The 14,597-nt window shown below is 39.2% G+C and overlaps 2 protein-coding genes across 6 annotated transcripts; one reads left to right on the forward strand and one right to left on the reverse strand.

The window, feature by feature from the left end:
• Nucleotides 1–579: 579 nt before the first annotated feature.
• On the reverse strand, nucleotides 580–4,097 carry lzic (leucine zipper and CTNNBIP1 domain containing). 2 transcript variants are annotated; one of them, XM_063464109.1, is made up of 7 exons: nucleotides 3,895–4,097; nucleotides 3,490–3,631; nucleotides 3,182–3,317; nucleotides 2,959–3,057; nucleotides 1,943–2,038; nucleotides 1,706–1,787; nucleotides 580–1,621 (listed from the first exon to the last, which is right to left on the reverse strand). In XM_063464109.1, the coding sequence occupies exons 2-7, from the start codon at nucleotides 3,588–3,590 to the stop codon at nucleotides 1,566–1,568; spliced, it is 570 nt and encodes a 189-aa protein (XP_063320179.1). In that variant the 5' UTR covers nucleotides 3,591–3,631; nucleotides 3,895–4,097; the 3' UTR covers nucleotides 580–1,565. The 2 variants fall into 2 exon arrangements, with proteins under 2 accessions (XP_063320179.1, XP_063320178.1); XM_063464108.1 differs by having other exon boundaries at nucleotides 3,490–3,732.
• A 49-nt stretch (nucleotides 4,098–4,146) lies between these two features.
• Nucleotides 4,147–13,468, forward strand: LOC134619117 (retinoid-binding protein 7-like). 4 transcript variants are annotated; one of them, XM_063464863.1, is made up of 6 exons: nucleotides 4,147–4,223; nucleotides 4,615–4,743; nucleotides 5,882–6,065; nucleotides 7,148–7,254; nucleotides 8,123–8,191; nucleotides 8,326–9,306. In XM_063464863.1, exons 2-6 carry the CDS (start codon nucleotides 4,629–4,631, stop codon nucleotides 8,421–8,423), a joined length of 573 nt encoding a protein of 190 aa, XP_063320933.1. In that variant the 5' UTR covers nucleotides 4,147–4,223; nucleotides 4,615–4,628; the 3' UTR covers nucleotides 8,424–9,306. The 4 variants fall into 4 exon arrangements, with proteins under 4 accessions (XP_063320933.1, XP_063320930.1, XP_063320931.1 ...); XM_063464860.1 differs by lacking the exons at nucleotides 8,123–8,191; nucleotides 8,326–9,306 and adding an exon at nucleotides 9,458–10,367; XM_063464861.1 differs by lacking the exons at nucleotides 8,123–8,191; nucleotides 8,326–9,306 and adding an exon at nucleotides 9,458–10,367 and having other exon boundaries at nucleotides 4,156–4,201.
• The last annotated feature ends 1,129 nt before the right edge of the window (nucleotides 13,469–14,597 follow it).

The following is a 14,597-nucleotide window of genomic DNA, read 5'->3' on the forward strand; positions in this document are numbered from 1 at the left end:
TTGTATGTTTGCCAATCTCATTATTTCAGACTTTGGCCATGTTTAAAATGAGCATCCATGAGTGTAACAGTGTATACACTCATGAGATACTTTATTAGATTTGACGTGCTAGTATCAAGTTGGACCCTCCTTGCCTTCAGAATTACCTTAATTCTTTCGGCAAAGATTCAAGACGGATACACGGTGGTCATAAAGTGATGGACATGGCCTGCAGTAATACTCAGGTAAGCTGTGGTGTTTATTTGATGCCCAATATGTGTGAAGAAAATATCCCCCACACCATTACACCACCAGCAGCAGCCCAATCAGATCCATGCTTTTATACTGTTCATGCCAAATTCTGAGCCTACCATCCAAATGTCGCACGCTTTTCCCCAACCAACAACCATGACACATTCAAAGTCACTTTAAATCAGCATTTTGGTACTCTGTTTGACCATGCTAACATGCCTACATGCATTAAGTTGCTGCAAAGTGATTGGCTGATAAAATATTAATGCTGATGAGCAGCTGAACAGGTGTACATAGTGGCAGGTGAGTGTACATGGCAGGAAATAAAACATGAAGCCTGTTGTTAGTTTTCTTTTTACTCACATTAAAAGTAGCAAGAATATCAAGATTAATGCTGTAAACATTGTGACATTCACTTCTACACAGACTCTGATAGTTTTTAAACTCGCATCAAACTTCATCACTGTCAATATGAAACTACAGTCATCAGTTTGAATTGCATGATAATAAATGCATAGAGGACTCATTAAAATAATGGAAACACCCAAGTGACACTGAATAGTGATAAAGCCTCTCAATTCATTCCTTCATCCTGTAAAATCTTTGTATTTTTTCTGTATTTTCTCCGTGAACAGACTGAAGACCCACACACTATTAATAAAACTTTATGATTCTCATAATCTTGGACGACAGCTGCTCTAATCCACCCTGCAGACTCAGCACATTTCAACTAAACTGGTGAAAGACTCGTCAAGTTTTACTGAAGATATCATCAGACTCTACATCTCATCTGCACACAAGTGGTTTACAAATGTATTCATATATAAATGCAACTGTAAATTGGTTATAGTGTACATATTAATCGAGGCAGAGCCGATCATCTGAAGCGCTGTAGTCCTGGCACATGCAGTGTTTCTATTATTTTATTCAGAGTCCCGCAGACGGCACAGTTTTAGCTGAAATAAAAATACACCCTGAAGGAAAGCAGCATCCTAAAAACAGCACTGTTGAATGTTGAATATTGAAATTTTGGAATAAAGAATCACTGCACAAACCACAAGATCATAATAACAAACTGCCTGCGCCGTCCTCTACATTCACGCACCTTTTAACAAATCACACGCTCGTACCTAAAATACATTTTTACACTTTATCTGGACGATTAAAAGACATTTACAAAGATTGACGTGTACATATAAAACAATACTGTTAAAAAGTGTCAGCGTCTGCAGTAGCACTTAAAAGCGCACTGATTGTTTAGAAAATCCATAATCGGATGGCACATTTTTGTCTTAATTAAAAACACACTTCTTTTTTTTTTTTTTGCAGAACTGCTATGACTTTGTTTTCACACCAGAGCTAGCTAAAGCCATTATTTTGTCTTCAGACCCTGAAAAAAGGAAGGCAAAATGAGGTCAACAGAAATATCTGTGAGAAAGTATCTGTTTTGTAGTAAAATCATCTTTATGCTCACCTTGGTTTGCAGTCACTTTTTCAAACTGGCTCAGGGTCGCTGTGGCGTTTTCAGTGAGGAAGGTCTCATCTTCTGGGGTGAGCTGTCACATAATTACAACATGAATGAAAGGAAACATTTGAGGCAGCTAGTGAGGGCTGCATGACTGAAATGAATCAGTTCAGACTTAACGTGGCACAAGCCGTTGAATCATCCTCGACTCTGTGGATAATCATGTGTGCTCTGACTGCTCCTCACCTTCTCCCCCAGTTTTCTCAAGGCAGTGAGGATTTCCATTTTCTGCTGCGTGTACACGTCCCGTGACAGTTTTCCCACCATCACATCGCGGTCCATCTGCACAGTATGCCACACACCGGTCGGGAAATTGTCAGGCAAATGAGTCCACACATAAACACTGAGGTGTGACTGAACTCTGCTGTTGTGGTCAGAAATGTGTGTACAATCATGGCAATTTGGGGCTTTTGATAATTTCTTTGAACTGTTCTTCCAGAGTGGAACGATTTCACAGCAAACATCTTTCATGATATTAAACAAGAAGAATTTTAAAACAAGTTTGAATTTTTTGGGGATTTCCTCCAATCCACACAGGGTGAAATAATAGGCTTAAATATAGACATGCACTCACTTAAATCTTTCAATAAGTGGACAAAGTGGATGGAATAATGAAGGATGAGGAATACCTCTAAATTCTTCAACTTCACCTCAAATGAACACAACACATGATCAGAACAATAATCCCAAACACACATCAGATCTGGTTTCAGTTTGGATAAAACAGGCTAACATTAAGCTTTTGGAATGACCTTCCCAAAGCCCCGACCCAATCCTTGTTGAAAATGTATGGACTGCGTTTAAAAGTCGTGTCTGTGCCAGGAAACCGACCAATTTAAATGGATTCTGCCAACACTGCCGAGAAGATCGGTCAAATATCCAGCAAGAAGTATGCCAGAAGATTGTTGATGTTATCAAAAGTGGGGATGACAATTTAACCAAATATTAGTGGGGGTGTATGTTTATGTTTGAGCCTGTATGGTTTAAAGAAAATCCAAATTAAATTCAATCTTGTGCACACAATTCAAGTCATTAAAAATAAAAAAGAAGTAATATAGAAAGTAAAAATGAAACATCAAAGAAATCATTAAATGCCCCAAATTAACATGATATTCATGCACATGATGAGGGTGTGTAAACTTCTTACCACAACTGTGTGTGTGTGTGTGTGTATTATACAATATATATTTGACATTGCAAACCTCTGCCAATCTGCTTCTCAGCTGTCCTGGCTGCTTCTTAGCAAAAAGTCGTATAACCTCCGGGGTTTTGAAGGCTTGGCTGATGGCAGCTTGGATCGCCTGATGAAGACAGAAACATCTGAACGTTCTGACATTTTACTAATCAACAGTTTTCTTAATCAATGTGCTATAACCTATTTAATGTACTCCTAATACACAGTAGTAGCACATTAATTGTCCATACCAGTTGCATCCCACTGAGTTCATCCACAAGTGTCATATCTCCTGACATTATTTTCTTCAAGGAGTCATTGAATTCACCCAGCTGCTCCAAAGTTTCCTTCTTTGTCTCTTCGTACTCTTCCTCATCCAGATCTTCTCTGGAATAAACAAATGAAGAAATCAAAACTGAGACACAACAAAAGAATAGAGAAGCATTTATTTACTCACTGTTTTTATTCTCTTTGTTATTCTTCAGGTACTGCATGCCAGATTTTCATATACAAAAAGCACACAGGAGGAGTTTATTGTTTTTCTTTTTCTGTACTACACCTGCATTCCTCCAGGTCCTGAAGCTGCTGCATTAGTCTGTCAAGTTGTTCCTCCATATTTTGCCTCAATTTTCCAGTTTCTGATTTCCCTCGAGAGGCCATCTTCAGTTAAAATCCTATTTTTTCTACGGGAACTGAGAGAACTGGCACCAAACAACAGATCACGTTAGGTTTTGTTGCTGAGGTACTTCACAGATAACTCAAAGATGACCTAACGTGCTATTTCCACTCGATGAGAGCAGAGCTGTTAGTGGAAAAAAAACACAACACTTTATCAGATCTAACAGTCTCTTTGGCGACTACACTGATAGGATAAATGTATCTGTGTGTTGGAAGTTCATGCAGACAGTCCAAGTTGTTTTGTTAGCTAAACAGCTAGCGTACATGCTAAAGGAAAACATCTTACCGGGAATTTCTTTGTAAACAGTTGCAAATCAGCCTTAGTAGAATGTTAGCATTTGCTCAAGAGTTTGTCGTAAATTAAAGAAAGTGTCCGTTCTAGAGGAAAATTAAAAATAATTACTTAAAAACACGGCTATAACACGTTTACTATTAGTCGAGACGTTTGGGATTTGGGGAATTTGTGATTGTGAACGCAGCACCACCAGAGCGGGTGCGGTTCACCGCTTCCTGGTCGATTGTGTCCAATCAGATTAGTGGATCTTACAGCGTAGTCCGTGACGTCAAAGGAGGAAGCGGCTGAAACACAAATGGTATCTGTAGCTGTTTGCCTTGGTACTACAATTACAACATTATTTGACATTATATTAAAAACGCATAATTAGTTTTTAAGTTAAGCACCGAGTTCATGCTTTGTCTGTTTAAGGGTCATGTACGTGAATCTTGGACGTAAAAGGAGGCTCGCGCTGTGTGCTCAATAGATAAGCTAAAGTTAGCTACTTGTTATAGTCGAATGCTAACGTTTAACGAAGATAAAGCGTCGAGCTTTAGTTTTCTTTACGTTTGTAGTTCCACTTAATTAAGCTCACAGACTGTATTTAAACGAGGTTAAACTACTATCTTGATACAAATATACTGTTTCCTCCCCCCACAAAACGATTCTTGACATGTGATCAGCCAAGTCTTAATCAGTTTGCGTTTCTTCTCCGTGTTTGTGCAAACCCAGCTCCAGTATGAGCCATGGAGAGTCACAGGATAACCAAAGTGGTCCTGCTGGCCTGCGGGTCCTTCAACCCCATCACCAACATGCACATGAGGATGTTTGAACTGGCTCGAGATCACCTGGAAGACACAGGTTGAGTTACATGAAAATTGGATCTTTCAGTGTTATGCATCTCCACCTTTATCATTCATTCATTTTTTTTTTTTTTTAAATTCAGTTACCCTCCATGCTGTTCAACTGAGTTATTCTAAAGTCTAATATCTCAAATATTATCATCATCATTTAGTTAGTTCTCTTTGGGTACTCCAGCTTTCTCCCACAGTCACCCAACGCAGAGACATGCATGGGATGATTCTAAACTTACTGTAGGTGCAAATGTGTGCATGAAGGGTTCTCTGTTTCTATATGTTACCCCTGCAACAGATTTGCAATCTACCCAGGATGTACCCTGCAATCCTGAAATGGATAAGCAGAAGAAGATGGATAGACGTGCAAAAATTAAGTGAAAGGGGTAGCTTTGTCTTAAAAAGGGATTGTGAATCAGCACATTGGAGAGACAAGTGTTTTGGATAAAATTGTTATACCAAAAGTCCAGATACAAAATAGTTCAAGAAGGAATTATGCTTTTGTAAATTGATTAATATGACAGTACAGAAAAGCTGGCAGTGTTTTAATATTGCATTATTATATTATTAATAGACACTATTAGGTTGCGCCTCATGTTTGATTTGGGAGTTTTATGCCAGATCCCCTTCCTGACCCAACCCCAATGGGACCTCTCCAGCTAGAATCACTTTGCATATCACCACATATTTTGATTTGGCAGACCTGGGATCAAACCAGGTATTTTTTTGTTTGTTAGGCTAATGTGTAAACCACTACACTATTGAGCTACAACCAATTATTAATTTAATAAATGCTGATTTCTTTTATTCTGTCTTTGTATCGGCTGTGGCTGCCTGGATTCTATTCTGCTCAGACAGTTTCCCGTGTGTCATTTCCCTTGTGCTCTCTTCCAACTTTCTTCTCTACTCTACTGTTCTGTCCAATAAAGTCTAATAATTCATCTCAAAAATTAAAAGAAAATACATTATGCAGGAAAAACTGGACTTATTTCAAATACTATGCAAATTTTACACATTATATTTTGCAAACTTGTCCTTTGTATATGTTTGTAGGAAAAGTACTAGTAATAACTAGTAATAATAGAGGTCAAATATAATATTTTACCTAATCAGTACTTAAACACATGTCTTCTTTTGTGCGTAAGGTCAGTATAAGGTGGTGAGAGGAATCATCTCTCCAGTGGGTGATGCATATAAGAAAAAGGGCTTGATTGAAGCCTGCCACCGTCTGGAGATGACTCGATTGGCTACCGAAAGCTCAGACTGGGTTATGGTGGATTCCTGGGAGAGTTTGCAGCCAGAGTGGGTGGAAACAGCTAAAGTAGTTCGGTGAGTTGACATTTCTTGCGTCTGAGTGCTGGGAGTGCTTTTGTTTGATGTAGGTGGTTTGTCTTGAGACAAAAACTGTGTGGCACTACCTGTGAGCTTTACTGTTTTGTTATCTGTTGTTTTCTGATTCACCTTTATTACTGACTCACCCCAAGCCGCCCACTTTTTTCTCTATTATCTTAACATTGTCACTGCAAGTAATAATGCCTATTAAAATACTAATTTCCCAAACCTAAAGCATCTTTAAATGACATGTGATTTAGGTAATTACTGGTAACCTTAATGATAATTGCTTTATAAATTCTTTAGATTTGATTTGTGTGTGTGTGTTGCATCATGTAGGATGAACTATTTTTACACACAAAGCGTCAAACTCCCTGCAGTTACACTGGCTCACACACTGCTGAATGATAGACTCTGTATTTTTCAACCCATGTCTTGAAACTTTTTATCCTTTTTTAGATAAATTAATTCTTAAAGTAACAAAATCCATTATAGAGGTTTGATTTAAACCTTAGGGATTCAAATTAAACTCGTGCAGGCTTAATTAGATATTAGATAATTAACATCATTCTGCCTCACATAAATGAAATCATTATTTAGAATCTTTGTCATCTGTTTTCCTGTGGCAACAGGAAAAGGAAGAAATGCAAGGCAGGAAATGTGAGCGCCTCTACTGGTATGATACTTGATACATGTTATGATTTGCTGAATACTTCCCAGAACTTTGCAGGTGCAGTTCAAACAAGATAGAATCTGACAAAGTCAATCAAAATTCCTTAATTATTTAAGGTGAAGGCTGAAATTATTAAATTCTGACAGTGAAAAGAATCTGAAATAGTATCCCAACTGCAGCCTCACAGACTTGAAGAAAAAAAAACCCGTAAAAGGCACAAAAGCAGTTTAATAATGAGATCAAATGCATTTAGCATAACGAGAATTGGATTTTGGAGCACTAATTTGCTGACTGACAACTACCAATAGTAGCCTTTTTCCACTTTATAGCAAACTGTAAATATAGTATATACTCAGCGTGGTTTTTGCATGATAAAAATCTTTGATTCCAATTTGTAAATTTACAGGCATCACTATGAGGAGCTTCTTGCAGCAGAGCAGAACATCGATGAAGTGGACACGATCAAGTATGCAAAAAAGAGGCGCATAGAAGAGAATCATCACAAAGACAGAGGTAAGTCATGCCATACATTTACCTCCCTGTCATTGTCTGTAACTTTTCTTATCCATCAAACGAGCCATGCAACAAACGTAGTTGTCAGGATTTTCCTGTTTGCAGCTTAACTGACAAGAGAATGGGTTTAGGGTGTGGATACGCAGGTGTGGTGTTAACAGCACGAGCTGAGCCTCTGGGGGATGGAAGGGAAAAATATGCGTTATGGAAGCATTTGAATTTTTGCTGAAGGTGCATTGTAAAAGCTGGCAGGTTGAAGTGCATACTATGCTTTGCATTTAAGTTCTACTAGCATCGCTTAACCCTGTTAAGCTTGAACCATGAAGTGTAATTGCCAGAAAATTCTGAGAAAAAATTTATTAAATATCAATTTTATCAGTTTGCATATATGAGTTATATGTTAGCTACAGTTGGCATTTTTGTGCAATGTATTACTTAAATATTTAATGACCAATTTAATCAGGAAAAAAAAATGGAAAACAGAAGATGCAGAGGTCACAAAAACTCATGTATCAAATATGTTACACTTGGCGTTACAGGGTTAAGATGTCAGCAGTTCAGTTTAAAACCAGTGCAGCAGAACCGGATATCTTCTTCTTTATTCCATGAATCACTCTCTTTCCTCATCAAAATTTCAACCTTGCAATGATCTGCAATGCAACGTGACCACTGACAATTCATTAGGACATTTGGGTGTGTTCTTATTCGCAGCTAATGTAGGCAAGTTCCAGTAAGCGCACTTCTTTGTTACTCCACACCTTCAAACTCAACTGATGCAGAAGCTGAAATAAATAGAATTTGATTTCATGTGTGACATTTCAGGCAGTTCCTACAACTGTCACATATGCACTGTTCTGCCCCATGACAGATAGTGAATACGCTAATGGTCCAAACTTTAAGAAGACCCCAATTCTTCCATTCTTTAAAATGGAAAAAGGTAAGTAGTGAACTGTCAGAGATTTAAAAAATATTGTAATGTTACCTAAAACTAAAAAATACATATTTCAGAAATATACAACGGCCTTTTTTAGAGAACAGGAAATGGATTAAGAACTTAAACCTGTTCCACAGCAAAGGAGGCTGATCAAGCTTTGACAGTTGGTCCTACAACCTACTTTTGTACACCATTGAACAAGAAAAAACATGTTGAGTGTGACATCAACTTTTAAATATGAGGAGGAAGCGTGATGGTCTCGGGATGTTGGTGACATGTACAGATTTAGAGGCACCTTGAACCAAAATGGTTCTGCATCGCCATGCAGTACCCTCTGGTATGCACCTAGTTGGTCAGGGGTTCATCCTACACCAAGATAAAAACCCAAAACATAAGTCCAAGCTGTGCCAGAACTACAGTAGGAAAAAGGAACAAGAATGGAATGGCCAGCACACTCCATACTAAAAGTGCCATGCATTTATGGGAACTTCTGCAACACAGCTGGGAAAAACATCCATCCATCCATTTTTTTCTCCTTATCCATGGCACGGTTGTGGGCGCAGTAGGACGCCCAGACCTCCCTCTCCAGCCACCTCCTCCAGCTTATCCCGAGGAACTCAGAGGCATTTCTAGGCCAACCGAGAGATCTAATGTCTCCAGCGAGTCCTGGGTCTGCCCCTGGGCCTCATTCTGGAGTTGCCCAGTAGGCATCCTTGCCAGATGCTTTAACCACCTCAACTGACTTCTTTCGATGTGGAGGAGTAGTGACTCTACTCTGAGCCATTCTCAGATGGCCGAACTCTTCATCCTATCTCTAAGAGAGAGGCCAGCCACCCTTTGGAGGAAGCTCATTTTCGCCGCTTGTATCTGCGATCTCATTCTTTCAGTCACTACCCAGAGCTCGCGACCATAGTAGAGGACAGGGACGTCGATTGACTGGTAAATCGAGAGCTTCACTTTCATGCGGATGGACGGATGTATAGATGACATTGTAGAAGTAATGCCATGAGTGTATTTAGCTGTTCTCTCTGACAAAGGTGACTACTTTGATGATTCAAAAGTTTAGATTACATTTTGATTTATAAATGGATTCCATGGTTGTTCTATGCTTTAATCTCAATGAGACATTGAACTGCTTAAATTTCAATAAAAAACTGGAAGAATTGAGGTGTTCTAAAATTTTTGACCTGAAGCATATGCACAGTGTGGATTAGTTGACTCTTGTGTTGTGCTGACAGAAAAACAGTTAACTTGTTTCTCTGTGCTCAGATGACCTTCAGCTGATGTTGCTGTGCGGGGCTGACGTCCTCGAGTCTTTTGGGATTCCCAACATGTGGAAGCAGGAGGATATCGCTGAGATCGTGGGCCGCCACGGTTTGGTTTGCATCACCCGCAGCAACAGCGATCCACATAAGTTCATCCACCAGTCAGACTTGCTGTGGAAGTATCGCAAGAACATCCATATCGTCCGCGAATGGGTGACTAACGACATCTCAGCCACTCATGTGCGGCGGTCGCTGCGGCGCGGCCAGAGCGTCAGATACCTGCTGCCAGACAGCGTCATTCACTACATCAAAGAGCACGACCTGTACAGCTCTGAGAGCGAGCAGAAAAATGCAGATGTGGTTCTAGCGCCCCTCCAGAGGTACACGGGTGCTTCCTCAAGTTGAGGAAATTTGACTGTGAATTTAAAACAAAACACAAATTCACATAATTCAAGCTTCCGACAGTGCCTGCACTGAACAGGGGTCTTTTCTAAGAATGGGTGTGTTTCAGGTTGTTGAGTGAAGTGATTTAGTAACAGTTTCACTTTGCCAGAACTTTTTGTTTGTGTGTGTGGAAAAATACACAAGCTCACAAAATAACTGAGCAGCAGATCATATAGATGAGTGGTCACATAAATGTGTTTCCAGTCAATCAAAGGATTTACATTCAACTGTGAAATGGTGAGCCGACGATGTTTTTTATTAGATGAAATATGGTGCATAGAGAATTAATTGAATCACACTTGTTTTACCACAGTTGTCCTTACCATGGCTGGCTTCAGCGCACTCCTGTTAGTCAACATGTTTTTGTACCTAGAGCTGTATTTTTCCGTGCTTTAAATACCCACTTCTGCAGATCTGATGATAAAGACATGATTTGTGATATTCTAGAAATAAACAGCACTCTTCGTTTACCACCTTGTGAGCCGTTCATTGTTGCTTTTATCGCACAGATAAGAATCCTTAGAAAGTCCTAGCTTTGCTTTCATGATGAAAATGCTTATCTCGCAGGATTATCCTTACTTTTAGATTTCCGGTGAAATAACGAAACTTCAGCCAAATGAAGAGATGTGATTATAGTAATGGGGTTTAAAACTAGAATATAACAGAGAACATCATCATTAGTATCAGAATTGATCATTATTAGTAGTAGTATTTTAACAATAATAATTTTATTATGATTAATTTTGAAAAACATTATTATTTCTACCAATTTACTCTGAGTACATTATAGCTAGCATCCCAAACTCCTCTGTGTTTTATTTAAGCAGTTAATACGTCTGCATTGTGTTTACGCACATTTAAAGTCTTGGCAGGGAAAAAACCCTGACGTGGTTTTCCCATGTCACAAGACAGCCCGTCAAAAGAAGCAAAAACAACACCCGAGTATTTGAATAAGTGCCATGTGCTTCATTTATTTTTTTTCCCACACTTGACTTACATCAATCCTTTTCACACTACATTCCAGATAATGCAAAGGTGTCACTATGTTCCTCATTACACATAAAGGTGTGCCATTTTTACGTAGGCCCTGTTTGTAAGAAACAGCAGCTGTTTGATTCTGTTTATGTCTAAAGCCAGCTTTTCACAACTGGAAGACTGACGTCCCTCTCCCTATACAACTATTATATAAATATAAAACCTTAAATGAGATAAGCATGATTTTTTTTCTTTTAACTGGGAATATGTAGATTATTGAAACTCAGAGTCCAGTGCCACAGCAAATTCACACATAGTACAAAAACATTACAAAAAAAGATAAAGTGCTAGATAATGTATGCCTACCAGCTACTACACTACGTGATAAATACATATAATCACAATTTAAGATTTCTCTAACTGTGCAGTAAAAAGTATAGTGTCCAAATCGGTCAATATAACATTTACAGTCGTGAAAAATCAAGATTTCAACAGGACTGTGCAGCCCTTAGTCCATGATTATTACCTATTATTATTATTATTATTACCTATATATATTAGCTTGTAGAACCACCTTTAGAAACAGTAACTTGGAAGTTACAACTTTCTGTTTGATTTTTCAGTAAAACAGAAAGTGACATGGTTGTGGAGGAACTTTGGTCCACTCTTCTATGGCTGTGCTGCCTTTTTCTTTTTAGAGAGAAGAGGCTTTGTCCTGGTGACAATTCCAACGATTCCAGCTGCTCCTTGCTGCTGCTTACCTTCTTAATTCCTATCAAAGCAATTAGGGTGGACTTAGTTTGTGTACTTAGTCATGTAAAATCTCTTTTCACACGGCTGTATTTACTGCAGTTATATAACAGAAATAGAGTGAGTGCTTTGCCATCATTGTACAAGTGATTAATTCTGAGTAACTTTTTGTTTTATTAAAAGAAAAGGATAAAAGCCTTTCAGTCCGTCATTCAAATCCAAACACTGCTTCTGGATAACATGCACCATTAGGATTTGAATGGCATAAAGTCGTGATGCCTGGGGCAAATTTTCACAGCCATGTTTAAACTGAACTGTTGCACCAGTCTGACACGTCTGGCCTCTTCTTTACTCTGGAACAAATCAGTTCACCTTTCTCATCCTCAGGTGACAGGACACACCTGCCTCTGAGTCTCCTGATCTCATATAAACAGCATTTGCCTCAGCCTCTTCTCAGCAGTCTGCACCTGACCGGCTCAGGATCACCTTGCACTTACACGCTTCCCAAAAGAAGGAAAAGTCAAGTCCGTCAGCATGCCTGCCAGCCTGAGTGGCAAATGGGAGATGATCAGCAATGTCAACTTTGACGACTACATGATTGCGCTGGGTAAGTCCGCGTGTTGTTTCCCTCCAGAGTATGTGCATTCACATCATTCAAAATGCACTTTTGTAGAAAAACACGGCAGCGGGGCTTTTTATCATTTAATTGAACTGTGCGAGAAATGAGAAAATGAATTTGTGCCTACGACTCAACCTCTTTTTCCACTTTTCCAGGCATCAGCGCTTCCTTACGAAAAATTGCTGCAAAACTTACCTTAAAGAAAACAATTGAGCGGCAGGAGGACCAGTTCATCATCAAAACCACAAGCACTTTCCGAAACTACACGGTCACCTTCAAAGTGGGCCAGGAATTTAATGAGTTTACAAAGGGACTAGACAACAGACACCTGAAGGTGAATGGGAATGGCTAGAGTGTATCATAAATATCATAATTGGGAGGGTTTGTTTTATAGATAATTGATGTACTTTGAATATTATGCATGTTGAAAAACAAGTCGTGATTCACGCTTCGCTTCTCTGTTACCTGTGCAGTCACTCGTGAGATGGGAGGGGAACAAACTAATATGTGAACAGACTGGAGAGAAGAAGAACAGGGGATGGACTCACTGGATTGAAGATGACAAGCTTCATCTGGTAAGACTGTGAATTTAGACATTCTACATAATACACAGAATTTAAAAACTATGTATTATTGAACTCATTTTAATCTGTTATATTTAAATAAAATGTAATTATTAAAACTTTTCTGACCTTTTCTCCTTAGGAGCTGTTCTGCGAAGGACAAGTATGCAAGCAGGTTTATAAGAACGTTTCAAAGACGAGAGAAGAAGAATGAAGAGTTGGAGGAGGATCATGAGGTGGTCCAGAATTAGAAGGCTATATGTAGTAGATCCATCAGCGTAAAACCCTGACTGTGAAACCCACCCCGAGAGTTGCGACTGGTGTCTTCCCCGTTGCTTATATACTCGGTTCAGAAACGTCTGTACTCTCAGGGTATGCATTTACACCACTAGATGGTATCGCTGCAATACTTTTGCCAGATGCTGGTCTGTCTGGTCCTGCAGCCTGTCGGTGCGTGCCTCTATCCCAAACCGTCAAGAATGTTTACAGCACCATTCAGCTGGCTGAAAAAAATTATTTTTTGTTAAATATTTAGAGCTATGAGAAAAAGGAGACACGGGTACCGCTTGTGCTCTCCGTCGTGCATTTGTTCAATGTTTCTGTAAATTTCTCATTCATGCAAGAACATTTATAACCAGTGTAACTGAAAGTTATTCATAGGATGTTTGGAATACTGTTTTGTTGTATGTAATATGTGAGTAAGAAAAATAAATCTGATGTAAAAGTTGAAGCATTTTTTTTTATTGTGTTCTTAGTAAACTGACAGGTTTCTGTTGTGCCATTAATCACACGTCACCATTGGATCGACCGGTAAAGTCACCGTACCCCGTCGGCTGAATGCTGCTTACATACTTTAACTATAAGTTACACTAATGCATATGATTTGCTGCTTGAGCTCTTTCACAGGTGAAAGCTTCAGGTAACAGTAGTTTAGTGCTTCTGCGGCAATCGTGGTAACCAGAATGACTAAAGGACACTGAGCGGATTATCCCATGCAAGTCACACTTTGGGAAGAACCCCTCATGTCTCTATGTAATTTAAAAGAGGTCATTCATCAGCGTGTGCAGCTAGTTTTTAAAGCTCAACCCTACTTGATAATTGCACAAATTGCCAGACAAATAGAAACGTGTTGAGGAAATTCTGCGCTCACAGCTGCCCTTCATTGATCCACTTCTGTCCCCAGAGAAAATGTCTCATCTGATTTGACTCTGCAGCACCACCTGTCAGCTACCTATGATCCACTCCCAGGTGCTTCATACACCACTCACACTTTGCCTTAGGTGACCTAAATAGGTCACATGGGGTGGGGCAAGGGACTTTACCCTTAACCCCAGGTAATGGTAATGACCCACACCTTTTTTCACACCATCCACGACCCTCAGGATCAACTCCAAAGGGGACAGCCCCCACCTGGGACTCTCCATCTTCTTCATTTGTTTTAAGATCTGAAGAAGCTTCTTGGATGGGAAGTGAAACGTCTTCACAAACCTAAAGAAATCCAGTTGGCCTCTTTTTTTTTCATTCTCAAGACTCAATCCAAGACAGATATTTTTGCACTTTTATAAATGTGGCTGCATTTCTCAATACACATACCATATATTTATGAGTATACCATAGAGTATATATAGTGAATGAACTGGTACTTTCTAGTTAGTTGATCAGTCAAGTGGGGGAACTCTAGGTTTAAGTGTCTTGCCCAAGGATACTTGGGTACTTTGGATACTGACTGCCTGTGGGTTTTTTTTTTAAAATATATATTAATTACGGCGAGTTATTACCAAAAATTGTCAAAT

This window comes from Pelmatolapia mariae, linkage group LG20 (genome assembly GCF_036321145.2).
Source record: "Pelmatolapia mariae isolate MD_Pm_ZW linkage group LG20, Pm_UMD_F_2, whole genome shotgun sequence".
Lineage (NCBI taxonomy): Eukaryota > Metazoa > Chordata > Actinopteri > Cichliformes > Cichlidae > Pelmatolapia > Pelmatolapia mariae.